This window comes from Anarrhichthys ocellatus, unplaced genomic scaffold (assembly GCF_004355925.1).
Source record: "Anarrhichthys ocellatus isolate YVR2014 unplaced genomic scaffold, GSC_Weel_1.0 scaffold183, whole genome shotgun sequence".
Lineage (NCBI taxonomy): Eukaryota > Metazoa > Chordata > Actinopteri > Perciformes > Anarhichadidae > Anarrhichthys > Anarrhichthys ocellatus.
This window is the reverse complement of record NW_022280213.1, coordinates 98867-109124: the sequence shown is the minus strand read 5'-3', so window position 1 is coordinate 109124 and position 10258 is coordinate 98867. Positions and strand designations below refer to the sequence as shown.

At 43.1% G+C, this 10258-nt stretch overlaps 1 protein-coding gene across 1 annotated transcript in view; it reads right to left on the bottom strand.

Moving 5' to 3' along the window:
* Nucleotides 1–9531, bottom strand: part of carmil1 (capping protein regulator and myosin 1 linker 1) — a 26644-nt gene extending 17113 nt beyond the window's left edge. The window contains exons 1-3 of the mRNA XM_031878496.1: nucleotides 9108–9531; nucleotides 5346–5443; nucleotides 1155–1205 (exon numbers count right to left, since the gene is read on the bottom strand). Coding sequence (XP_031734356.1) covers nucleotides 1155–1205; nucleotides 5346–5443; nucleotides 9108–9138 — 180 coding nt within the window. The 5' untranslated portion in view covers nucleotides 9139–9531. The remainder of the gene's footprint in view (nucleotides 1–1154; nucleotides 1206–5345; nucleotides 5444–9107) is intronic.
* Nucleotides 9532–10258: the final 727 nt, after the last annotated feature.

Below are 10258 nucleotides of genomic sequence, written 5' to 3'. Positions count from 1 at the left end.
AGAGAGAGAGAGAGAGAGAGAGAGAGAGAGAGAGAGAGAGAGAGAGAAACTACAATATCCAGCCAGACAAATAGAGAACTAGGAAGAAGAAGTGGAGCATTAATAGACGCAGCACTAATGTGGGTTCATAAAGTGCAATGTGAGGAATAAAGGCAGAGATTACTGAAGAGCATTGTGAGAAGGGAACACAGAAAAAGACTAAAAGGTCAAAGAGGTTCAGATAAAGATTGAGTACAAAGTACTGATGATTTGAGCTGCTGGAAGTAAAGTCGGTGTCAATGCACCCTGAGGGGGAAAATACTGCGTCAATCCCTCCACTAGTTCAGAGATATCTACTCAAATCTCACGGTGGCATCTGAGGAAAAGTCGTGACCAAAGCCAGTAGGATTCATCCTCTGGGAACCATGAATGTGTGTGTGCGTCTGAGAGAGTTTAAGCCGCGTAGTCCGCTTAGCAGATCAGTCCACATTAGAATGAATTCTCTATTTAGTTTGGTTTCACAGCGAACACGTTAAACCAGAAGATATATTTATATGTTTTTAACGGATTAGGGGCGTGTAGCAAATGTATCTTCTTCGTCTTGAGAGCTGACGCTGCTATTTATTTGCTTTGAAGAACTGCTTCCGACGTGTTTTCCACTTTGACTCGGCTCTGATCTACCGAGCGCACTCACCCACTTCCAGTTCATCTCCAACGACTTTATGAACGTCTCTATTGTTGTGGACTTCCTTCAGCGTATTCTGAACGTTCCCAGATGTCAAGCAACCATCGGACTTCTGCAAAAGTCCAAGTCAGTCCTCTCCCACTCATGTTAACCTGCCGTTTACCCGCCTTTTGGTTCACTTCCCGCCATCGGGCCGGACTGGAACTACGGCTCGCTTTTTTCCGCACTAGAGTACGAATACTGCGTATTCGATTAAAGTGTCGGGGAAGTTGTAGGACTCGTTGTGTCCTCTGTCAAGGGAGAATTAAAAACACAACTTGACTCTGGAGGAACAAGCGGCAGCACGACTGAAGAAAAATAACAAACATTCCCAAAGAGGAGGAAGAAATGGAAGGGAATGATGCAGATTAGAGAAACATGAGAACAAACTGGATGAAGAGGAGAAACTTTTGGAAAAGCAAAAGAGAGGAAGAAGAAAGGATTTACTGACCTTGGACGGGACCCGTGCCGTCAGCAGAAAGGCTCGATGTGACGCCAGCGCCTGAGAACAGAGACGGAGACGTATTAAACATCTCACTTTAACATCCATCATAGATCCACCAGTAAATAATACGCATGTGTACGTGAGACGGAGAGGTCAGAAGGTCTCACATGCAAAAACAAAAAACAGAGAAGCTGCAGCTCGGCCTCCAGTGTTTTAGTGTACCTGAGTGGGATAACACCAAACATTATCTTTACATTATCTTTTAAGAAAGAGAGAGAGAGAGACAGTAGTGGGCAGGAGGCGGAGTCAGCTGTTGTAATTACAGAAACCCTCCGAAGAAGACGGAGGTCACTCCAGGTCACACAGCTCCTGGTCAGATGCCAGGTCAGCTCTGACTGACTTGAAATTCAGTTTGTAAAGTCTGGAAGCATCGTGGTCCAGGTGTTCTACAGATGTGAGTGCAGGTTGATCCGTGTGAGTGAGTCCACATATTGCAAAATAGAATACAGAGAAATCTGGACCAAGATGCTGCAAGTGTGTTTGATGTGCTGCAGATTATCTTGATCCGAGAGGTGTTAACGGCTGGAGGTCAGGTCTCCCTCTCCGCACCAGTTCTGTAAAATATTGGAGCCAGAAACAAACATTGTCATGACCCCAAATAGTTTATTTCCTAATGAAATGATGGGATTTGGGGGAAATCTGTATATCTGTAGGTGCGAGTCTGAATCTGCATCAGCTGATAATAAAACAGGAAGTGAAGATGCTCTTCTAATAAAGTAAACTAGAAACTTGTAAATATGTCTACATGCAAACTATGTTGTCACACTTTTAACTTCTCAGTCATTAGAAGCCATGTGCAGTACAATGCACACGCTCACTCTTCTTCATAGTTCACCACAGTGTTGATACGAGTGGTGTTCGTCTTAAGAGATGAAACCGTCAGACGCTTTAACATTTAATCCACCGACAGAAAATGAATAATAATCGTTAATAAAGTTTTTGTTTCCTCTGGTTCCAGCTTCTAATGTTCATCTGTTTTATTCATACAACTGTAAATTGAATGTCTTCAGACCGTTTGAGGGACTTAATTCAACTTGAACTCTGGAAAAATTGTGACATTTTCAGACATTTCACAAACCAAATAATGTTAAAACTAGCTTATAGTGTCCTTGGGTTTAGGTATGCACCCTAAACACCTCTGAGGGTTACAAATTTGAGACCGTAGCCTGAAAAAAAGGTTATTTGGTTCTTTTGTCTGCAGCTGTGAGCTTCATACAGCTGTGGTGGTGACCACTCGCATCAGAATGAGGCTGATAAATGATGACAGAAAGAGCCCCGGCATGATGAATCCTTATTCTTAATACTGCTTTTATGAACGTGGAAGAGTTGTGCTCATCTATTCAATTCTGTTTATATACTTTATACTTTACACTGACATTATGGAAGTTTTTACCAATGTTGTTGCTGAATTTAAAAGGTTTACTTGAATGTTCATTTTGAATAGTTTTTTTAAAAGGTTGCTGTTGTACGAATTACTATTTTAATGTCAAATAACAAATCAGGGAGTTTATATCTGTGTGTTTGGTACATTTTGTTTCACAAAGACAGTACAGCAACGTTTAAATGTTGAAGTCAGGCCTGATGTTGCCTTACACATGAATGATCTCAGTCACTTCCACACAGCGAGGCATTCAGCTTATTGATCCAACGCTGGTATCAGATCAATATCTGATAGACTCACTGCTTTACTCTTCTTTGAACCTGTTTGCTTTAAACAAATCTGCCCGACACACCAGCATGAAACATTTACTGTGTTTTGCCTCATTCTAAGAAAGTGATGGCAAAGGTTTCTGATCTGCTGGTCTACAGCTGTGGAATGTGGTGTGTGTGTGTGTGTGTGTGTGTGTGTGCGCGCGCTAACACCCTGTGCCTGTGGGTTGCTTCAGTCAAGTCCTGACAGGAGTTGCAGTCACATTCTGCAGCAGCATGTAGCCCAAAGGGAAGGAAATGTGAAGAAATATGGAATAAAAAACGTGTTTCTTTGTGCTTCCTGGGACGGTGGAGTGTAAACAGAAGGTCACAGGTTTGAAGACAGATGAGCTATGAACCTTTTGTTGAGAGTTTTTATTACTACACACAGAGAGAGCTGAGGTGCGTTCACAGTTACAGGAAATCAGACACCCTGCCACAGAAACACAGACTTCTTTCTCTGCGTTAAATAAAGTGGAAGAGATACACTCATACATTCAGTTCTATCTGTCACCTTTCTGTAATACATACTTATACTGTATATACTAATTATGCTTACTTATATAGACTGTTGATCTGACAGGATGACTGATTAATCACGTGACCCACATTCATTCATCACCAGCTGATACAGTGTGTTGGTCTGTTTGTTTTGTCGTTTATGATTCATAAACAGAAGATCGATGAAGTGGAAGCACCGACAGGAACAAACTGGAAGCTTCCAGATTCATTGTGAAAACCTCCGTCCACAAACTGTTTCAAGTTCTGCCTCTAATACTCCAGGTTTGGGCTGCACTCCCTGATTCAAACCAAGAGAAATCTTGATGATATTTAACAGTGTGCTCAGTGTCCCGTTTCAACACGACAGAGTCCTCGTGCATGAAGCTCCATAAAGAAATGGTTTTCCCAGTTGGGTGTGGAGGAACTTGACTGGTCTACGATGACCCCTGACCTCCACCCCATCCAACAGCTCTGGGATGAACTGTGAGTCACCGAACACCAGTGGGAAACCTTACTAACACGACAGTGAACACGCTGAGTGATTGTAAAGCTTTGCAGAGGAAAACAAGGACGCACTGACCCGACACTGACCATCACATGGTGACAGCAGCAGCAGCTCCTCTCAGACCGACTCATTCAGAATATTTAACAACCACGTGCAGCCTTTCTGCGGCTCGACCACAAACTCAGAGCTTAGCTCAACAGAAGTCACGGGCAACACGTCAGAACAAAAGAACGAGCCAAAGAAAGATCACATGGCAGCTCACTGGCCCAGAAAGGCTTCTTCATAGTCACAATCATCACAAACGTTGTTATGTTGTTATGAGAGCCAAAAACACCCGCAAATGATTCTTTACAATGTCAGAATTCAGAAGCTGGACGTCTCAAATATATATAGTATACAGTATATAACACCCATATAGTTAATTATAGGACGTCAGCTGGCTCAGCCAGAGAAGAACACTGATGCTGATTCTCTAAAGAGAGAAGAAGTCGCTTCATTTCTCATGGACCACCAGGGACGTTATTATGGAAACAATACATTCTGTAGACAGATAGGTTTTGGATCCTGTTTAAATTGCGCCATGAATTACACATATGATGTTTGTAAATTCAAAAAGATCATTTTGCACGTAAGGGAAGTTGCATTTTCTTCATAAAACGGTTACAGTATGAGACTGTAAAGTAGGACACTAAAAAGACTGCGCACCTAAAAGTTACGGAAATTTGCAATTCTCTGTGTATTTGAATTTGTCCCGACCAAACAAAGATGAGATGAAATGAAAGCTAGCTAGCCAAGGTAACGGCATGTTGGTGTTGGTGACGGCAGAGCTCACTGAGCGGTTTCACACTAAACTTGATATTAAGAGAAACTGTCTGGACTTTTAAACAGACAAACATAATCTGTGTAGTTCATGTCACAATGCAAACGGAGTAAACGCAGAATAAAACAGAGTGGGAGTGTCATCACAGGACCTGAAGAGATCATTCTGTTATTGACTCTGTTAGCGTTGAGACTCAGCAGCGATAACTCTCGAGGGTATTAAATATCATTATCTGCCTCAGAGAAGTATAATCTGTTCGGTGTCTTGTCGTCTGATAAACCTTCACTTCCTGGTTCATACTTTATCTCCTCACCTGTACTACCTGGAGCAACACCACCACAGGATCTATCCCCTTAAAAAGCAATAGAATCAATAATTCAAACAATAAATGAACAAAGTGACTAACTTTGCTGCGTTAGATGAGCGGCCTGTTTTCAGCATTTTGTGGCTCATGACAGTGATGAACTTTCAGGCAGCTCCTCTTATGATCTTCAGTCAATTGGTGCCAATCACACAAAGCATTTCAATGCCAAATACGTCCCGTCATTTAACCCTTTAATGGCTGAAATCACATTCAAACTCACACTGTATGTAGAAACAAAGTGAACATCTGCTCACTTACCAGCACTCTGTTCTCCAGCTTGTCACCTTTGACCTCCAGCTGGACTCTTTGTCTCAGGGTCAGCTTCACCCTGCGGCCCACCGCCTCCCGCATGCTCTCTGCAACACACAGTGGAACCAGGTTACAGGACACCTGAGCATTCAGACGCCACGGGGGGGGTCACATTACAACACATTACAACACACTACACAACGGGCACGGGAGCTTCAGAGGGAGACTTGATCGCCTGAAGGCCCGTTTCAGTCCCTGTTCAGCATTCACAGCCTGCTGGACCAGAAGTAGAACAGGCCACGCCTCTTATGCTGAGCACGGGTTCATTAAAGTGGGAATGATGCGGCGCGTCTTGTTGCCTTTAACTGGTAGCCACCATGCTGGAGCTCATGGTGCTTACAGAAGATCCTCAGCACGGTTTTAAAATGCAAAACAACAGGAATCAGATTCCATTATTAGTCAAAGAAAACAAACATAAACAGCGAGATGTGAGGGAAACCAAAGGATTATTAATGCACACAGATTCAGTTCTTCATCAGTTTGAGGGTTAGTGAGAAAACACCACAACGTCTGCTGTGATTTACAATCATTTAAGAGGAATAACAGTTTCAACCTGTGTTTATTTATCTCATCTTTTTCTCTGTCATGACCATAAAAATAAAACAACACTCACAGTAAGTTGATTATCTGGATAAATGTGAATATCGTCAAGAGTGACTTGAAAAAGCCGTCCAGCTCGCTCTCATGGTGGAGACGAAGAATCATCACGTAAGAAAGAACATTTATATATTTTAGATAAATGTGATTAAAAATGATGTTCAACATGAGAAGGTGAACACTGACGAGAACAGACAAAGACATGAGGATATGACCCAAAATACTAGATTTGTTCTCTTTTGATTGGTGATATTTATCTTATTGAAGGAAACACTAAAAGAAGCGCTTCATAACATTCCCACAGATAATTATTTACAGTATTTGTCTTTTATACTTTAACTTCTTTGGAGAAAACAACACGGAGAGATGGCAGCTTTGGTTCTGTGTGTTAGAAACCAGAACATTAGAAGTACGTCACTGAGAAGGAGACGCCGCGCTTTAGTGAGCCGTTTAGTCGGCGGCTTTCTATATTAACTTTAATTCAGCACCATCAGATGACAAAGAAGTTTTTTTCGTTCCTCGAGTGTCTGATGTGAATTGTTTTGGGTATTGAACATCTCAAATAAACACTGACTTGAACACTGGTGCTATTTGCTCAGAGCTCCACCACGGAGCAGGCTGTGGTTTCTGTATTACAGCCTCACTGTGGTTTAAAGTATAGTCTGCTGTCCCCGGTGTGTCTTCATGTTACAGACTCTTGTATTAGAGGAAATATTCTTCCACTCCAAGCAAACACATGAAGAGAAAACATTAAAAATGATGTGTTTTCTGTCCAGATTCTTTTGAATCTTTCTGATTTACTCTGAGCAGAAAGCCCTGTGGATTCACGGCGGCAACATTTTTCCCACAACTTCAGCAGCGATGGGAAAATCCAGGGACAGATGGAGGAAGAGGGGGAGGGGGAAGGAGGAGGATTGAGTAACAGTCTGAAAAAAAAACTGTAAAAAAAAGGAGGCAGAGGAGGAGAGACGGAAAGCAAGAAGACATTAAGATAATAAAAGGTTAAATGAGGGTCAAATATAGGAAGAAAGAGTGCGAGAGTGTGTGTGCATGAAAAACAAAGTGTGTTAATGAGTACGAGAGCTTGAGCCCGTCCCTCATGACATCATCCTCCTCTCTGTGCCCAGACACATGATGAGGTCATGAGGATGAAAACGTTACAGCAGCGAGCAGGCTGATCACAAACACATGGACGTCTCCATCCAGCTCACTCATACCAACACAAGGAGCTCCCAGCCGACCTGCAGCACGTTTATTAAATACACAAATGTCTGGCTGCTCCAACAATCCTGCAATCGGCAGGTTAAATGGACACTGAACAGAATGGTTGGCTGCAGCCCTGATTTAAAGATGTCCCTTTGGGCTCTTGGAGCTTGTGATTGGGACAAGTTGTTTATATCATTGATTGAGCCCCCCCCCCTCCCAGCCTTCATCACTTCTTCCTCCATCTTTGAAAAGCTGCTGATGAGCAGCGTCAGGTCCGTCTGCCCTGTTTTTATTCTAACCCAACAGCAGGAGACGCAAACAAAACGCTCCATTCATCAGAGAGCGGAGACACGTCGGGCTGCAGACAGCGTGTAACAGAGAGCACGGGGTCGGGGGTCGGGGGTCGGCCTCAGCGCTCAGTGCTGGTTTCAGGTTCAGGTTTGATTTCTAATGACAGTCATAGAAACACAACAGTCAGCGCTTTATTACCTCACTGCTGGGGAGGCCAAACCTCAGCCCGCTGTGGACAAATAAACTAGAACGCTTGAGCTTATTATAATAAATAGCACTGTGTGTACTCTCATCATAGTTTAAACACTAGATTCAGTGAAACGATCTCTGTCTTAACCTCTTTAACATTTCTTCCTGTTCCGTTTGTTACAGTACACCTGCAGGATTAACATCTTTGTATTTGCATCGTGATCTTTTAAAGGGATAAGATAAGAGAATCCTTTATTAGTCTCACAGCGGGGACATGTTGCAGGATTACAACAGAGAGGAGTAGAAAACAAAACAAGTACAGGAAATAATCAAACACTAAAAGGTATAGTACATAAGTAAATCATAAAACAAATACAATATAACCAGATTGAGTGGTTGGATATACTTTATATAAATGTATATTGCTCATACATACATTGATAAAGTGGGTTTAAAAACAATATTTGTCAACTTCTGCCTGCTTTAACTTCTATTTTTTCTTTTCTTTAGATTTACACACATCTTAAGTGAGCACTTAGGTCATGCTCTTATATTTAATTAATCTAAATTAAATGTAAGAGCAGCAGATGGTTTCTGGTCTAGTTCAAGCAGTGAAAGTTGAAAACTACGCGTTTACTATTGTTTGACCTGCGAGTTGTTATATTTGTCTGTTTATGGCACAAAATCTAACCCTCCCTTCCTGCCACTAGCCTGCTGTTATTTCTACAGTTTGGTCCATTAACACATTGAACTTTGACCAAACTATGAGGCGCACCCAGAGCCCAGAGCACCCTCCCCTGACTAACAGCACAATCAGCGGCATGCTTAACGTGAAGTCAGCAGCTCAGGCTGCTTCTCCCCAGCAGTCTGTACCCCCCCTCTTCCTTTTTGACATCCAGGCAGCCTGTGTTGATAATATCTCACAACCCAAAGGAATGTCACAGGACACGCCCCCTTCTCCCAAACCCCCCCCCCCCCCCCTCAGATGAGGAAGTGGAGAGAAACTCTCAGGTAGCCCTCAGGGCGTGAAAACTACTTTACACTGAGACACTGTGATACATGCAGTAGATGGTACATTAAACTTCACTATACTGCTCCCGTAGCGTGTCTGTGGAGGTTTGTTTTTAACTCTCTGGTAGTTGTGGAACCACTTTAACATTTCTACTTTATCCCCATTAGATTTAATCTGGTTTAATTAGTGATATCTCGTGATTTTATGGCATTTTAAAGTCCAATATATTGAAGTCAGTAAAAGTCATTGTTAGCTCCTAAATGATGCATAAAGCAGCTTTAATAATCATGCTTTAAAGTATAAACACATGTCTTATTTATGACTTTATATGGACTTTTCCTGACATATGAAAGTTAATTTATTATTAGTTGGCAGCAACAACTACGCTGAAGTGAAGCAAACGAGCGTTTTCTTACCGAACAGCTCGTTGGGAATGCCCTCCGACATTTCTTCTTTCTGTCGGGGTGAACCACCGAGGAGGGTCCGGTGAGGAGGGTCCGGTGAGGAGGGCAGGAGAAGCGGGCAGAACCCGAGAAGAGAAGCGGAGCTTTAACCGGAGGCAGCGGTACAAAAACAATAAACTCGGTGAAGGTGTAGTCCCGTTTTCTTTCACTCGGTCACCTGTCGACACCCTGCGTAACTGTTCCCGTCTGCATCCATGCCGACATGCCCGTACACGTACGCACACACGTTACGTTACTTCTGCGCTACACTGACTGGACGTGACAGGAAGGGGGTTCAGACTCTGTTTTCAGGATGAGACATGGATCCAAATGTGAAGACAGTCTGTGTGTGTGTGTGTGTGTGTGTGTGTGACTACACCGCAGTGATCCCTCCTCTCCTTCAGTTGTCCTGGGAAAAAAAGCGTTTTGCTGCTGAAGATTGTGGAACCGCGACACCTGGTGGTCGTTTGTGTTTACAGCGACTCATTTCATGGCGGTGGTGGGATGTGAGTCAAGTAGCTCAGCGGTCCCCAACCACCGGCCGCGGACCGGTACCGGACCGTGGGTCATTTGGTACCGGGCCGCACAGAAAGAATAAATATTATATTATTTCCGTTTTATTGATTATCAGTCTGAAAGAAGTTTTATTTTGAAAAATGACCGGATTCTCTCTCAATTGCATCCGCCTGTGTCTGTTGACGCATGTCATGACGCTCGTCTCGGTCACGTGATACGTTACCTCAAAAGTTAAGCCCGCAAACTAGCGAAAATGAGTAAATAACTTTTGGAGAGCTTCTTTGCAAAGAGGAAAGGCCACTGAGGAGACAGAAGAAGAGCTACAACTTCCAAGAACATGAAAGCTTCATTTAGCAGACTAGCAGGAGTCTGATTAGACATCAGGAGTGATTCTGACGCGCCAAACCCGCTCTGCAGAACATGTGTCCACAGAGGAAGATCAGCTGCTGGAGGTTGCGAATGACGGTGGCCTTAAAAGTATGTTTGAGACAACAACTCTGCTGGTGTTTAGGATTAAAATCACCACTAAAGCACTGAAAGCCTGCTTCCATTTCACACATCCTCTCTGTGAAGCGAGGTGTTCTGCAGTGACGGCAACCAAAACTAAA